The 17,101-nt window shown below is 45.0% G+C and overlaps 1 protein-coding gene across 1 annotated transcript in view; it reads left to right on the top strand.

Moving 5' to 3' along the window:
• Nup93 (nucleoporin 93) overlaps positions 1 to 17,101 on the top strand; it is a 99,386-nt gene that overhangs the window by 81,450 nt on the left and 835 nt on the right. Inside the window, exons 9-21 of the mRNA XM_052166512.1 lie at positions 3,555 to 3,687; positions 4,907 to 5,064; positions 6,285 to 6,450; positions 6,842 to 6,935; positions 8,165 to 8,356; positions 8,968 to 9,094; positions 9,213 to 9,285; positions 9,581 to 9,625; positions 10,864 to 10,980; positions 11,997 to 12,115; positions 12,694 to 12,811; positions 13,376 to 13,459; positions 14,640 to 14,768. Of these exons, the coding sequence (XP_052022472.1) occupies positions 3,555 to 3,687; positions 4,907 to 5,064; positions 6,285 to 6,450; positions 6,842 to 6,935; positions 8,165 to 8,356; positions 8,968 to 9,094; positions 9,213 to 9,285; positions 9,581 to 9,625; positions 10,864 to 10,980; positions 11,997 to 12,115; positions 12,694 to 12,811; positions 13,376 to 13,459; positions 14,640 to 14,768 (1,555 nt within the window). The remainder of the gene's footprint in view (positions 1 to 3,554; positions 3,688 to 4,906; positions 5,065 to 6,284; positions 6,451 to 6,841; positions 6,936 to 8,164; positions 8,357 to 8,967; positions 9,095 to 9,212; positions 9,286 to 9,580; positions 9,626 to 10,863; positions 10,981 to 11,996; positions 12,116 to 12,693; positions 12,812 to 13,375; positions 13,460 to 14,639; positions 14,769 to 17,101) is intronic.

Genomic DNA, 17,101 nt, shown 5'->3' with positions numbered 1-17,101 from the left:
GGCTGGTTCCTCACACCCTATTGTCCACTTCATTAGTAGGGCCAGTGCCATTCTCTGAGAAACTCTGGAATCCCAGTAGGGATGGTCAGGAGTGTGCAACAGGCTCTAAATAGAAACAGGGTGCTGGGTGTCCCCTGCTGGCTTAAAAACTCAGTTGAGGATACTAGCTGAATTTCAGCCTCTGCATCTGCCTTGCAGTGTGGTTGCTCTTTGTCAGCAAAACAATACTTCATGAGGAAGTTCCCTGAGGGAAATCAGACTTGATGCTGCAGGGAACTGATTTTCATATAAAATATCACATTAATTACACTTTAGCAGCATAAAATGTACACCCTCACTGGTCCCCAGTCTTGTTACATGAAATCTGGAGCTGTAAAAAGGGATTGTGTAATTTCTCTAGTCTCTCTGTGTGTAAAGGTTTTATAAATAATTCTTCAGACTTTGGCTAGACTGTTTTCGCTTACATTTTTATTTTCATGGTTGGTTTTGCCTGCATATATGTCTGTGTACCACAAGGCTGCAGTGTCCATGGGGCAAGATTGAGGGCATTGGATCTCCTAGGACTGGAGTGTCTTTAACTTGTGAGGCAGCCATCATGTGGATGCTGGGAAAGCAGTCAGTGCTCTCAACTCTCCAGCCCCACTGGCTAAACTTTCGTGATGGAAGTTTGGTTATATTGATTGTCAAGTATAAGGACCCTAATAAAGTAATACTTGTTCATTTTTAGTTATAAAACTATGAGCCAGATAATTTTATGCCATATAACAATCTTATGGGATTAAAATTTTAAATTTTAAAAAATTTAAAAATACTTTTTCTGATAAACCTAATTATTAAACTGGTGCTTCCACTACCAGGCTGCGTTCTTTTTATTCTACTTAGTTTTTAACTTTTTAAATGTATTTATTTTATTTTATTTGTATGAGTTTTCTTCCTGCAGGTCCATATATGGACCATGTGTATGTGAGGTTTATACAGTGAGGCTGTAACCCTATGGAGTTACAGACGGTAGTGAGCTAACATGTGGGTACTGGGACTCCAGGATTGGATTACAGGTCCTCTGTAAGAGCAGCAAGTTCTCTTGACAGCTGACCCATTTCTCCGGCCCAGAGTTTAGTTATTTTTTCATTGCCATTCTCCTACTGGACTTTTAGAGCTCTCTTGAAGCACCTGTCTAGTTAATAGAGCCTTTTCTCCATCTCTTGAGTAGCATTACTGTCTGACAGCATCCTTTCAAATGTTTCCTTATCACCTGTTTAGAATAGCTATCTCAGGATTACAGTTCTGCTGACAGTATACACATAATGTTTCAAGTTACATAATCTACCAGATGGTAGAGTAGTCCTAGTTCCAAATATGTTTTAGATACCAGGCCAAAAAATGTTGAGAAAATACAGGCTTGGTCTGTCCCTTCCATGTTCCAGGCTTGAGATAGGATATATTTGTCTTGGTTCTCAAGAGTTTAGGGTTCTCTAATTTAGGGTCTTGCCAGCACACACATTGTCTTATTGCAGGTTGGGAGGTAGTAGTGGGCTTCTGTCTGTTCTGCCTACTACATAGAACTCTGTCCTCTCATCTTGTGCATTTAAATACTGGCAGTGCTAGGGAGAATGCATTTTTAAATTACCTTGTGCTTCTTTCCCATTATACATGCTTCTTATAGAAACTTTGGAAAGTGCTGAAAAGAAGACCTGCAGACAGGAAGAGCGGTCCCCATCCTTACACCCAGAGGCTCCTTTGCCTCCTCATGGTGTCCGCCCTCTTTAGTCATGAGTATTTAGTTTTATTTTTTGTACAGTTATGATCTAGATATTTATGATATGTTTTGCATAGTTCATTTTTAATTCTTGAACACCATTATTACTAATGTATCATATTTTACCATTTTTTCTCTGAAATTGCTCTTTGGGTTTATTCACCATCCCCCCCCCCCCCACCTCACTTGCTCACAGCATGGAATTTGACATTGTGTGTCTTTGTGCTCCTGGGATGCCTGACCTTTTGAGGCAGTCAGAACATGTTTAGAAGGTTCTGATGATAGTATGGACTAATGGAGTAGAAGCACTTACAAAGAAACATGGAATGAAGTAGGGAAATGATGCCAGAATGATAGCATTCTGTAGTTACCACTGGAATAATGGGAGGGCCAGTGGGAGCTAAAAGTGTTGGGTAAAGTAAAAGATTGACAGTGATCAGAGTAGCCACACAGACACAGGTTGTTTCTCGAGTACTAAGAGAAGGAGCTTATCTTATAGTGCACTGTTAGAGTAGATAGATTCTGGTCAGTGCTTGGCAGCCAAGAGATCCATTTGTAGGCGCTGCCAGTAGCAAGACCCTCGTTGTGTACAAAGGGTGACAAGACAATCTTAAGCCTGAGCTGAGCCACATAGAAATGATGTAGCCTGTGAGGCATTCTGTCAGACAGCTTTTCTTGGTTCTCTAAAGAGGTAGGTCTCATGAAAGGCAGAAAGGTAGGAGAACTCCCTGGACTAAAGAAGAATGAAAGGGGGGCAGTTCTTGCCTTGGATTTTATAAGTTGAGTCTGGGATTTAGAAAGAAAACAAACTGTTAATAGGATGCTGTAGTTCACATCTGTAATTCTTGGTACTTGAGAGGCTAAGGCAGAAGGATCACTGTGAGTATAAACACACACACACAGTTTCAGGACTGTCAGGACCACAGAGAAAGACACTGTCTCAAACAAACAGAACTGGGGTTGGGTGGATTGTGAATATGAGCATAGGAATCAGGTCAAATCCATTATTATAAAACTTGACTAGCTGGGCAGTGGTAGCACATGCCTTTAATCCCAGCTCTTGGGAGGCAGAGGCAGGCGGGTTTCTGAGTTTAAGGACAGCCTGGTCTACACAGTGAGTTCCAGGACAGTCAGAGCTACACAGAGAAACCCTGTCTCAAAAACAAACAAAACAAAAAACAGAAAACAACCTGACAGTGGCTTGTGTTAATATTCAATTTCTGGGTGTCATAATGGCATTTGGGTTAAGTAGGAAAATGTCCTGGTTCTTAGGAGGTATATGGCTGAAATGTTGGTGACTTAATTATCTTTTTATAACATTTTTAAATGCTTCTGGAAATAAACAAAATCACAATTCTATGTGTGTTTGCGTGTGGGATACGAAGGGTAGAGCTAGGAAACGCATACAAATGTCAGAACCTGGTAATCTACATAAAGGGTAGGATGGAATTCACTGGACAATTCTGACTTTTCATGGAATTGAGTTCAAACTCTTTAAAATAAGAAGTTTTGTTTTTAAAAAGTGAACCCATTAGAGCATTAGGCTCCACTCTTAGAGTATTTGAAATCCTCAACTGTATTCCCTTAGGAATTATTTGAGGGAATAAATCTATAGTAAAAATCTGTACAATGATAAGAATGGAATTTGATTCATTGCATAGGGTTTTCCTTTTCTGTGTGAAATTTAAAATCAGCCCTTGCCTGTAGAACTCACAGTCTGGTGTTCTGAATGTGAACATCGATGTGTGTAATATACGTTGTCGGCCTTTGCCAATTTTTCTTTTAAATTTTTTTCCAGTTATAAGAATTACACCCTTGTGACTGTCTTTGGAAATCTGCATCAGGCACAGCTGGGCGGTGTGCCTGGGACTTACCAGCTGGTTCGAAGTTTTCTAAACATTAAACTGCCAGCTCCTTCACCAGGACTTCAGGTACTAGAAACTCTGCATGGTCAGACACATTCCAGAGCTACTAGTTGATCTCAGGCATTCTTAGTTGAAAGGAGTTCTGTGTGGTAAAGAGGCCAAGGATGAGGGGTGGTACTGTTTCATGGGGATCCTTTGAAAATCAGTCATGCAGGAATCCTGAGCAGAGCCAGAAGATGGGCCAGCGTCAGGTCTCAGATGAGTTGTAAAAGTTAAGCTTTAAGGAACTTACAGCTCAGAAACTTATATGTGGGTGTAAGACACAAAGTGAGGGGATGTCAGAAGTTTATAGCAGAACAGCTGAAAGAGTGGCACTGGGTGTGATTTAGTCCTCTGCCTGCCTGCCTTGCAGGGGATTATTTTAGTGTCTTATAGAATATACAAGCCAAACTGGAGCTTTGTGCCAAGAATTCAGTGATATAAAAGATGCTAGCTTCATAAAAGGTCATACTTACTCTTAAAGAGCAGGGGTTCACCCTCAGTGGGACTCTGGAAGCATGTTCCAGGAGGGGAGAACAGTATGGACAAACAACAGAGAAAGCAAAGTATCTGGAGTGGTAGGCATGTGGTAGGGCTTAGCAAGTTTTGGGTTAGCTGGTAAAGAAACGCCTTGAGTCCCGAGGCTGAGCATTTGGACTTGCGTAGCTTAAATGTGCTGAAGAGGGCACACGACACCATTTGATGCCACGTCTGTGAAGCTTCTGCTACAGAAGAAAGTGCTAAGAGTTCTGAAAGAACCAATGATGCCCAGGACAAGCCCAGGCCTACTACATGGACAAGTAAAGAGTGGGTGGTGGTCGCATTGTTGGGAGGGTAACACAGTCACCTCGGAGCTCTTCGTATCCAGGCAGTCAAACATTTGGAGGGGCAAAGGATGTTCAGTAGCAGTTAGTTTTATAAGCTCAAGTGGATGAGTGGCCCTCTTTGGTCAGTGACATCTTTAGCCCTTATTTTGTCAAAAATCAAAAAAGTTGATCCCATCTTTGCTGGTTAGGAGAGAAAGCACAGGTGGACTCTGTTCGCATCACAGTAAGTTCAGGTCCATAGTATGCTACCACTCCCAGTTTTCCCTGGACAACTCAGTGTGTTTGCAAAACACATGGAGTAGGATACAATCAGTGGCTCTTAGCTCATGGGGTTATGGTGGAAACTGAGTGCTGTAGCTGGGTGTCCACAGCAGAAAGTGGTTAGTTATCTTTTGTCTGGCCGTGCTTTTGTCTTATAGGATGGAGAAGTAGAAGGCCATCCTGTCTGGGCATTAATTTATTACTGCATGCGCTGCGGAGACCTGCTTGCTGCATCACAAGTCGTCAGTCGAGCCCAGCACCAGCTAGGGGAATTTAAAACCTGGTTCCAGGAGTACATGAACAGCAAGGATAGAAGGTAAAGTGAGCGCTGTGCTTTGCTGCAGCTGTAGACTGCATTTAGTGAGTTTCCTGTCAGTGGAGGACTGCATGGTACACACTCTAAATTAAAATTGATTGCTTCATAAAACATAACTTTTTGGACAAGAGTGTTGGTGTGTGCCTATAATCTCAGCAGTCAGGAGTCTGAGACATCAGGTTGTGACTTCACAGGCAGCCTAGACTACATTTTGATTCCTTGTCTCCAAAAAACTGACTAAATAATAACTGAAATAAAATGAAGACTTTTGTTTAGTCACTTTGTTAAATACAAATGTTCTTTGTCCATGTGGATGTGTATGCTATATGCTTCATGACTCAGGTCAGAACTAGAATTTAGTCAGTCTGAAATTAGCATTGAGATGTTTACCATGGCCTTGAGAAGCTTTCCTGAGATAAGGGACTGGTAAGCAGCAGTTGGGGATGTGCTTATGTAGTTGGACACACATGTTCATATTCACACCCAGTTTGTATATATGCACATGAATAGAGGAACTGTGATGCTCGTTGCAGTGGTTCCTGTGGAAAGCAAATGCTCATGGGTAATACTTCCACTTTAAGAGTTTGTCTCAGATTGTAAGTCTCTGATTTGCTCATGTAGTTGAAAGTAGGCTGAGATTAGCTCAGTGGTAGAGCCTCTGCTTGCCCAGCATGCCCAGAGCCCTGTGTTTGATCACCACTGGGGTGGAGGCAGCATTAGCACCCAACTCAGAAGATCCTGAACCAAAGTTGGGGTGCAAGTCCATTATTTGGGAGGTGAGCCCATGTGAATAAGGAAATGTGGAGGTCCAAGGGCTTAAGACAGTTGAAGGATGAAGTTGGAGAGCAGTCTCAGTAGGTAAAAGTGCTTGCTGTGCAAGCCTGAGTTCAATTCCAGAACCTTGTTAAGCATGGTAGCACTAGCTTGTGATCTCAGCATCGGTGAGGCGAGGAAAGAAGGATTTGTCACTGCTTGAGGGATGTTGGAGGGGGTAGAATATTGATCCCTAGCATCCCCAATCTTCTTAAGGAGGTCTCAGGACTGGAGAAGACTGATGGGTGAAAGGATGTGGTGCTCACAATTAGAAGTCAGGTGAAAACGGTGGATGAGGCAGAGCGGCCCTGTGCAGGATGATGGTGAGCTTCCAGACTGTCCTGGGCATGCTTGCGCTTAACCTTTGAGGATCTTTGCTGAGTCTCTATCTCTCTGTGTGTCTTCAGATTGTCTCCGGCTACGGAAAACAAACTCCGGCTTCACTACCGCAGAGCCCTCAGGAACAACACAGACCCCTACAAGCGAGCTGTGTACTGTATCATTGGGAGATGTGACATCACCGACAACCAGAGTGAAGTAGCAGACAAAACTGAGGACTACCTATGGTTAAAAGTAGGCACAGCGTCCTTTGCTTCCCAAGTCCTCTACACTCTACCCTTGCAATGCATGAAGTTTGTGTGCTACTCAGGATAGGGCTAGTGAATTTTGTGTCTAGTCCACTATGTTTTTATTGTGTAATTCCTAACTAATAACTACACAGTTAGCTTTCTTTTTCTTCTTTCTGTCCTCTTCTCCCACTTCCCTTCCCCGTTGCATTGCTAGGGGTGGAATTTAGGGCCTCAGTCATGCTCTACTAAATTACAACCCAGCCCCAAGAACCACAGTGTGCCATGCACCCTCCAGCCTACAGCATCGAGCTGAGCTAGCTGCTGGGCAGCTGCGGCTCTGCATGTGGTTGAGGATGTAGTTTGTGCTAATGTGTTTGTTTCCTTTGGGGCTTTAGTTGAACCAGGTGTGTTTTGATGATGACGGCACCAGCTCACCACAAGACAGGCTTACTCTCTCACAGTTCCAGAAACAGCTGCTAGAGGACTACGGTAAGATCCTGGGCAATCACCATCTCCTTGGGGCATATGACTTATCGTGTTCAGTCAGGTACAGACCACTATGCATTAAGAAAGATGCATCACTTGGATTCTTGAGAGACCAAGACAGGAATATCCTGAGTTCAAGGCCAGCCTGGGCAACTTAGTGAGTTTTTTGTCTCAGAATAAGAATAAAAGGATCTGGGGCTGTAGCTCAGTACAGAAGTACTTGTCTGACATCCCAGAGACCTTGAGTTTGAGTGATCTCTGGCCCTGTCAAAAGAAAAGAAATCTGTGACTTCCATGGTCATAGCCCATAGTTCTAGTTCTTGGTTGGCAGAGATATGAATGAGGCCTTAGTTGCTCCCTTGTAGACCTTGCTAGTGGTCACATGTGATTACAAAGGAGAGGAGTAGCTTTTCCCTCCTCATTTGACCTCCTCATTATTGAAGGTTGTAGGAGGTGTAGGGTGGGTGACTACAGTTGCTGTTGCTGAGCTCAGGATCCTGTGACTCCAACTGAACAGGAGCTTTGCACTTTCTATCTCTATGTCAATTGAAGACATGTCACTTGACATTGAAGACAACTGTCACTTTAACATCTTGAACTCTTTCTCTCCTCTCATATGCAAACAGCTTAGTTTTTTTGTTTGTTTTTATTTTTTGGGTGGGTTTTTTTGTTTGGTTTGTTGGTTTTTTGTTGTGGTTTTTTTTTGTTTTTGTTTTTCGAGACAGGGTTTCTCTGTGTAGCCCTGGCTGTTCTGGAACTCACTCTGTAGTTCAGGCTGGTCTCGAACTCAGAAATCCGCCTGCATCTGCCGCCCAAGTGCTAGGATTAAAAGCGTGCGCCACCACCGCCCAGCCCCAGTTTAAATTTTTATAACAGGACTCCTTTTGCCAACCATAAGTGAGACCTAGAGAAAGTAAAGGAACTGGGTGTTTTTGTTTTGTTTTTTTAAGCCAAGTTTTCTCTCTGGTTGTTGTGGAACTCAGTTTGTAGGTCAGAATGGCCTTGGCCTCAGAGATCTCCCTATCTCTGCCTTTCTGTTGCTGTGACTAAAAGTATTAGAGCCTGCACTCCATGCCTGGCTGTGGGTAGTATCGCATGGAGTTTACTGTGCTTAGGGCCCCTTCAGGTATTTTAGGCTCATGTTTTTTTCCACCCAGCAAGGCCCGTAGCTACCCAGGGTCATTCAGCTGTGGCAGCTTCCTTCTGAGTAGGTTTTCCCTTCTCTCCTGCAGGCGAGTCTCACTTCACGGTGAACCAGCAGCCCTTCCTCTACTTCCAAGTGCTGTTCCTGACTGCACAGTTTGAAGCTGCCATTGCTTTTCTCTTCCGCATGGAGCGGCTGCGCTGCCACGCCGTCCACGTGGCCCTGGTGCTGTTTGAGCTAAAGCTTCTTTTAAAGTCCTCTGGGCAGAGTGCTCAACTCCGTGAGTATTCCAGGCTTAGCTGACATCGATGTGACCACAGCCCACCAGCCCCATTGGTCACAGTGGTGAAATGGCAGCCACTCCAGATTTTGGTCATTTCAGAGCATTTTGGGTACTTGAGCTTTCCTGTTAGTGTTGAAATGCTTGCTCTAACCCCTTGGCGTGTATTTCCTGCAGTGTTAAAGGGGGTGCCAGGCACTAGCTTTTTGTCCAGGCAGAGGCATTCCAGGAGTCATGAGTATGATGTTCATTAGGGATCTGGCTTTAAAGACCTTGGAAAAACCAGCTAGCCACCTGTCTACTTGCCTACCCAGGTGGGAGAGGCAGGTAGAGAGCCCGGAAATGGGAGTGACGGGCTGGGTCGGCATTCTCCCAGTATGTGAGCCATGCTGGTCAGGTCTAGTCATTTCCTGTAAAGGCCATCACGCTGGCCATTCACCATGGAGACATTCTCCTCTGCTGTCTGTACAAAGGAATGTGAGACCAGTGGTGAGGTCACACTGGGAAATGACAACCGTGCTGCAGAAGTCACACTTCTCTGCTGGTGCATTCGATTCCCATGGGGCCCTGGGTTGCGGGCGTCTGAGGGTCCCTTCTGTTCCCATGTACAGTCAGCCACGAGCCTGGTGACCCTCCCTGCATGCGACGGCTGAACTTTGTACGTCTGCTCATGCTCTACACCCGCAAGTTTGAGTCCACGGACCCCAGAGAAGCCCTGCAGTACTTTTACTTCCTGAGGTGAAACCTGCCTTTGCCTCCTTACTTGGCTAGCTTTTATTTCTCCATTCTGACAATGACTGTTAGAAACTCTGCATCCATACCACAAACCACCCAAGCTATTCCTGTGCTTTTGTAGGGACGAGAAAGACAGTCAAGGAGAAAACATGTTTCTGCGCTGTGTGAGCGAGCTTGTGATAGAAAGTCGAGAGGTAGGTCAGCTTTCTCATCACCCTGGCTGGGATTTCCAGTGTGTTCTCCTTCTATTGCGTGTGTGTGTGTGTGTGTGTGTGTGTGTGTGTGTGTGTGTGTGTGTGTTACACATGGCCTAGAGGGGGAGACAGGGTGGGGCTTGCTTTGGTTTGGTTTCTTACAGTGACAATATTGATCTCAGTCTGGCTGTGTCCTAGTTGTTTGAGACCTCTCCTATGCCCTTTTCCCTAAGAAATTGTGTGTTATGTTTATTTCCTTGACCAGTAAGCTGAGTAAACCTTTTTCCCCCTACAGTTTGATATGATTCTCGGGAAACTAGAAAATGACGGAAGTAGAAAGGTAGGTTAAATGTATCCTGATTGTCAGAATATAGTTACACTGTAGGAGTCACATCAGGATGTCGTAATTGTAACAGATAGAAGGATGAAATTATAAGCCCAACTGATAGATAGCCTTAGTTTTGTACACATTTTTCTTTCTTTAAAATTTATAGTTTTGTAATTGGTGTCTTCATATGTTCTGCCTGGCATTTTTCTTAAAGCTAAGACAGCTATATTTTTGACTCAGAAAGCATGAAGAAAAGTCAGTGCTTGCCTGCCTACTCTCTCCAGATGGAAAAGTTAGAAATGCACATTACCTCTCTCAAAAGGCCATCCCATAGTACTCATAACTTCATGCCAACTGTGGAAATGCTATCTCCCAGGAGCCTTAGCGGCTCCTCTAGGACTTGCCATACCATGGGGCACTGTAAGAAAAGGGCAGAAGCCCTGTGTCAGGGCCCAGTTCTGACCCTGGCTCCCCTGTGTGCCCACAGCTACTTACTTTCCTTTGTAAACTGTATGGTTTGGCCTAGCACCCAGATGAGGGGCCTGATGCTACTGATAGTGGTAGGCCATCTTCTTGGGCATTGTGCCAAGTGCTTTGTATGTAGTTTCTTACTCATTTAAGACAGTCACCAACAAAGTGAGAACCATTATATTTTGTTTCCCAAATGACGAAGCAGAAATAAAAGTGGCTAATTATTTTCTTCAAGACCACACAGCGGTAATCTGAACATATATTTCAATGACTGAGGGGCAAGTCACTGGGATTTGGTCCAGCCCTGAAGGCACATTAGCATGGCTAAGCACAGGGTTGGGCAGTCCTTCTTCCCTCCCTGTGTCCTGGGGCCTACCAGACTCTCCCTGATCATGTGCCTACTAGTGAGTGGTGATAGAGGCTTTTTCAACGTCCTCACCACTTCCTGCATATTTGGTCAGCATCTGTCTTAGAAAGCAAATTGAAAGCCATGCTTACCAGCAGATTTAGAATTACTAATGGTTTTCCCTGCTCTTAGTCATTTTGGAAAACCTCTCAGAAACCACTAATGTGCCATGGCCGCCTTCACGGAGCTTCCATTAACGCGCCCTGTCTTTCTTTCCATGGTTATGCTGTGGGGCCTTATGTCTTCAGGAGAGCCAGCTCTGGCAGAGGAAAAACGTGTTGATTAGGGCAAGCATCTCCAGTTCTAGTGCTCAGCAACACAGTTGCTGCAGGATGCTGAATCTTTCCCTCCCCCTTGATATTTGTCTTGTCAGCCTGGAGTCATTGATAAGTTTACCAGTGACACAAAGCCTATCATCAACAAAGTTGCTTCTGTGGCAGAAAATAAAGGACTGTTTGAAGAAGCAGCCAGGCTTTATGACCTTGCTAAGGTAAATGTGCCCTTTTCACAACTCTTCTCTGTGCCTCACAGCTCAGCTGGCCTTTTGGCATAACTGCTAAGCTTTTCAGCACTGTCCCTGCATTTTCTCCGGCATGTTAATGGTTCAGACAGGGTGAAGTTTCCATTTTACAGAACTCTAACTGTCTAAAAAGTATCCATTTCCAAATAATAGCATAATAAAAATCTCTCCTGTAGACATTGTCAAAGCCACTGTGGTTCCCAATGGAAGAGGGTTCCAAGAATCTGGATTCAGTGCATCTCCCTGAGAGTGTGTGATAAGCACTGATGACTTAGGTGGTGTAAGAACAAAGGCATCCTGGGGCTGGAGAGGTGGCTCAGGATGCTCTTCCTAAGAACCTGGGTTTGGATTCCAGTACCCACATGGTGGCTCACAAGACTCCATAACTGCAGTTCCAGAGAATCCGATGCCTTTTCTGGCCTCTGCAGGCACCAGGCATGCACATGGTGCACATCTGTACATGCAGCAAAAACATAAACACAAGAAGATAAAAATAAATAAATCTGTTTTAAATGAAAGATTTCCTAAGGCTAGAGAGATGGCTCAGCAGTTAAGAGCACTGACTGCCCTTCCAGAGGTCCTGAGTTCAATTCCCAGCATGGTGATTTAAAACCATCTGTAATGGGATTTGATGCTCTCTTCTGGTATGTCTGAAGACAACAACAGTGTACTTACATAAATAAAATAAATAATTTTTTTAAAAAGAAAAAAGATAGAAGGAAAGGAAGGAGGGAAGGAAAGAAGGAAGGAAGAGGGAAAAAGATTTCCTAAATTTAAAAATGTTTTGTTGAGGTCTAATTAGGACATAGGGAAATATGTAAGTGGTGAGCATACATTGGATGAGCTGTCCATGGCTGTGTCCACACAACCCCTGTCTCAGGCTGTAGAGCAGCTCCATTCATCACCCCAGGAAGTTGCTGGTTTTATTTTGCTTGATTGGTTTGTGCTTTTGTTGACTGTTTCTGCAACCTTACACTCTTAAACAGAATGCTGACAAGGTGCTGGAGCTGCTGAACAAGCTGCTGAGCCCTGTGGTCCCACAGATCAGCGCCCCTCAGTCTAACAAGGAAAGGCTGAAGAACATGGCCCTCTCCATTGCCGAGCGGTAAGGCCGGCCGCCCAGAGGGACCCAAGGGTGCCTTACTGTGTCTGCCTGACTGTGTGTTCAGCTTCACTCGGCACTAGCAGAAGCGCCCCATAGCTTACACTAACTCACCTTCTTTCAGAATGTCCTCCAGGGCTGGTAATGGGGGGGTTCTCGGGTTTTGTGGGTACTGCTGTAGAATTCACCTTGCTCCCCAGTAAAGTTCCTGAGTTCTCAGGCTAACTCCAGAGGAGACTGGGTTTGGGATGCTTTCCTGCAGCAACACGAGAGGCCTCTCACATAAACAGCAGTCCCCAGCGTTAGCTTCAGACTCCTTAGCCCATGGTGTCTTCTTCTTCCTACAGACTTGGCTGCAGAGTTGATGGCGGGTGCTAGAGATTGTGCTTTACTTAGAATGTGTGGGTTGAGTATTGCCAGACCTACAGTAGTCAGCCCTTCACAATGTGGGAATGAACACTGTTCACCGCTCTCCCTCACACCCGTCAGAGAGCTCAGGAGGCTGATGTGTTTAGGTTAGGATTCTGTGGAAATCATCTCCACTCTTGCGCCCCTCAGCACCCCTCCTTTTTGTCTTTCAGGTACAGGGCTCAGGGAATAAGTGCAAATAAGTTTGTGGATTCTACATTCTATCTCCTCTTGGACTTGATCACCTTTTTTGACGAGTATCACAGTGGTCATATTGACAGAGCCTTTGATGTAAGTTTCTGCAAGAGTGTTTGAAGTACAGGTTATCACCGAGATGCCTGTTAAATGACAAAGACAAGTGTGATCCTGAGAATCTAAAAATTCCTGTCCCCTTCACCACCCCCATGCTTTTCTTTTTTTCCTCTCCCACTTAATACAGAAACAGGCTTCTGAAAGAAATCTCTGAATTTTAGAATTGGGTCTGGAAATTATAAAAATGAAGTTAATGGGTTAGGATCAAAGCTATTGTTTGAGGGCTTTTTGTTGTTGGTTTTTTTGTTTTGTTTTGTTTTTTTGAGATAGGGTTTCTTTATGTAGACCTGACTGTCCTGAAACTCACTGTGTAGACTAGGCTGGCCTTGAACTCACAGAGATACACCTGCCTCTGCCTTTCTCATGCTAGAGCTAAAGGCATCTGTCACTATCAAGATCAAAGCTTTTATGTACAGGAAGATCGGCATTTTCTGTCATTTTGAACAAGCTGACTGGTTTTTTTCTTTTTGCGGGAGAGGGGCAGGAAGGGTGATGTAACTCTAATGCTGTGTCATGTGGCTGGTGATGTCTTGTCTGAAACAGATTATTGACCGCTTGAAGCTGGTGCCTCTGAATCAGGAAAGTGTGGAAGAAAGGGTGGCTGCCTTCCGAAACTTCAGTGACGAAGTGAGTCTTTCTCTTTATTCATTACAGAATCCCATCCCTTGCAAAACTGAAAACTTTATTTTTTTAAATGTATCTGTGCATGTGTGATGTATGTTTCTATATGTTCCTGTGTGTATGGACACATTTTGTGGGTACGTTTGGAAGCTCACAGAAGAAGATGAGTGTCTTCCTCGGTTGCTCTCCACTTTATATACCAAGGCAGACCTTGGGGAAGTAGGCTGTAGATCATGACCCATGACCCCATGATATCTCACACATCCTGTAGAAATACTTAAGTGTTGAAATATCCTCTGGTGTGCATAGGCAGTGAGAGAATTAAGCCAGACTCATAGGTCAACCCGAACCCTTTTCGCTAAGAACCCATTGTATGAACTCACAGACTGTCAGGAAAGCTGAAATTGGACCCATTCTAGAAAAATCCAGTCTAGGTGGCTACCATAGCGAGAACTCTCCGAGTTCTTGGGTACATTAACATAAAAAGCTGGAGCTGGGAAGGTAGGTTCACTGGAGAAGGCGTGATGGCAAAGGTAGCCTGAGTTTGGATGCCCACTGCCTGCCTAACAGTAGGGAATATAAAAGTCAGGCAATGCAGCATGTCTCGGAATCCCTGCACCAGAGTGGGGTGGGGTTGCTAGCCAAAGGGCTGCACTCCAGGTTACTACTACCCATCAGAGGAGAAGGCTGCTATCAGCCATTGTTTCTGGGTTGTTTCTTACCTTCCCCTATATACAAGGTTTATCATATCATGGGCTAAAGTAATATACCAAGCTCTGTCCTTATACACTTCCCAATGAAGGGCAAATGGAGACAGGTAGACAGGTCTGAGGCTGGGGAGTTGCAGGGACCTGGAGAGCCATGCTACTGAATGCAGACCCTCTGCTCTCACTGTGCTGGCAGCAGAGGCTCCATGCTTACAGGTGTGTGCTGCCTGTGCTTTGGTCATGCTGCCCCGCCTAAGTACCGTAAGGGAACGGGGAGAAGGAAGGGCCAGTGAGCAGCAATTCCAGGAATTTGCTGACACTCTGGACATCATGATGCCACCAGTTCCCATTTGGTGACTGTAAGTCTCCATTGGCAGCTGTGGGGTGAAGCGTGACCAGGCAGAGGCCATGCTCCCTCCGCTTGTTGCTCCCTCTGGGGACTGGGCTCCTTTCCCTCATCCAGGTGTTTTTCTCTGTAGATCAGGCACAACCTCTCGGAAGTTCTTCTCGCCACCATGAACATCCTGTTCACACAGTTTAAGAGGCTCAAGGGAACGAGTCCGTCTTCAGCAACCAGGCCCCAGCGAGTCATCGAAGACCGTGACTCTGTAAGATCCCAGCCTTCCTGGGAAACAGTGCCAGAATCCCTGCTGGTTCGGAATCCCATTTCCTAGTCCTCTGACCACATGCCCCAACCACTCTTTCCTTAGGAACCTAGCCCTGGTGTCAGCCTCATACAGGAAGCTCCTGGAGGAGCCATTGCTGCTGCTCAGACTAGGGAAGGGTGGAAATCAAACAAAACGCTGATTTGGATCGATCCATGGGATTTCTGTTTATTTAACATACAAAGTTACATAGAGTCTTGCTCAGGGGTGAACACTTTCAACATACTGTATTCTGCTTTTTGAATAGTACATTCTTTATTGCAAATCGTTGCTTCTCCCCTCTCAGCATCACAGTAGATCCTGAGAGGTGACTATGATCCCCATCTTACAGCTGAGGAAGCTGAGATCTGACAGAGGGAACCAGCGCTAGCTGGTTCCTCAAAGGGTGGGAGAGGCTGGGTATGACTTCCTGTAGGGCTTCCATCAACACCTATGCTAAATAGTCTAGTGGTTTGGGTCCTGGGACTCAACAGCATACCCCCTTTGGTTTGACCCATTTAAGCCAAGAGGCAGGACAATCACTAGCTTTTTGTCATTGTTGTTTGGGGGTTAAGGGAACAGTTTGTTTAAATTGCCTTTCCATTGGCCACGATAGCTGTGCCTCATAGTTTTCAGAGATGCAGTCTTACTCAGTCACCCAGGCTAGTCTTGAACTTGAATTCCTGCATGTTAGGATTACATGTTTGTGCCACTAACCAACTGCCTAGTCTAGTATTTCTATGGGACTTATGAGTATTTTCTGCTAACTGAACTTGATTAGGGGAATTAAACGTGTTAGGCAATCACTCCTCCTCCCTCAGAAGTTGTGTGTTGTTTACTGTCCCTAACAGAGCGAGCTCACTGTGAACGAACAGTGCCTGGAGGGCTCTGTGGAGTGATCAGCTGGTCCAGTGGTGCCCAGCCTTAGTCTGCAGCCCCTAACACAGCGCCTCATGTTGTGCTGACCCCCAACCATAAAATAATTTTTGCTGCTACTTCACAACTGTAATTTTGCTAGTTACAAAAATATACTAAATATCTGATATGCAGGATATCTGATATGCAATCCCTGTGAAAGTTGAGAGCCACTGTGCTGTTCCATTTGGACACCAGATGCAGCTACCCCTGGGGAGTCTGGAGCTTGTGTTCTGAGTATACCCTTGCCAGCTCACTCACTGGACCTCTCTATCCCTTGGCAGGACTGCTCAATGGCAAAGGAGGCTCTGAGCAGTTGTGTGTTTTTGTAGGTCAGTAGGACCCTGCAGGACACTCTGACCAGCCGCTTCCCTCATCTGGAGGGAGCCTTCAGTAGATCTGCTGAGTGTTGTGTCGTAGGACACTTGCATAGTGTGCATAGCTTCTTACAGCCCAGTCCTGCAGGGGAGAAAAGTTGTTCATAGCCTACCATTCTATTCTTTTGTTTTCTTTCTTTCTTTCTTTCTCTCTTTCTTTCTCTCTCTCTCTCTCTCTCTCTCTCTCTCTCTCTCTCTCTCTCTCTCTCTCTCTCTCTCTCTCGTCTTCTCCTTCCTTCTCCTTCTCCTCCTCCGTCTTCTCCTTCCTTCTCCTTCTCTCCCTCCTCCCCCTTCTCCTCCTCTTCCTTCTTGAGGCTGGGTCTCTTTCTATAGCCCTGGCTGTCATGAAACTCACTCTGTAGAGCAGCTGAGAGCTCAGAGAGCTGCTTGCTACTGCCTCCCAAGTTCTGGGATTGAAGGCGTGTGCCTCTATGCCGGGTCTATTCTGTGTTTCTGTATTTTTTATTTTACTCTGAGAGGTAGAGATGGATGACAATAGAAACTTATTGATCAAAGCTGCCTGCTCAGTTTAAAGTCTGAAGTGCTGTCATATCCTTTTGCCTAACCTTCTCCACAATTCATTTAAAGACTCTAAATCAGTACGGTAGCGTAGGTGTTTTTGTTTAACCTGAAGGGAATACCAGGAGGGTTCTCATCACCAAGTAAGATTTCTTTTTGTTAGGACATTAAGGACACCATACACTTGACAGTTTATTTCACACTTCAGGTGAAAAGCATCTGCCTTTCAGTGTTCTGAAATGGTCCTTGAGGACCTGGTAGTGACCCTGGAGTTTGCCCTAAAGTTTCAATCCTGGTTGAGAAAACTGTGGCCTTTCTTCTGTATGATCTGGATTGCTTCCTTGCTTGCTAGTATGAGAAAGTTCATCTCAGGGTGGGCAGCCTGAGTCCTCAGAGCCCAGTGTCTCTCAAAGCCACCTGACAGGACCCTAAGTCTAATCTAGTGTACAATCCTCTTAAATTTCTCTATTCTGTCTTCAGTAATTT

This window comes from Apodemus sylvaticus, chromosome 21 (genome assembly GCF_947179515.1).
Source record: "Apodemus sylvaticus chromosome 21, mApoSyl1.1, whole genome shotgun sequence".
NCBI classification, from domain to species: Eukaryota; Metazoa; Chordata; class Mammalia; order Rodentia; family Muridae; genus Apodemus; species Apodemus sylvaticus.
This window is presented reverse-complemented; position numbering and strand designations above follow the sequence as displayed.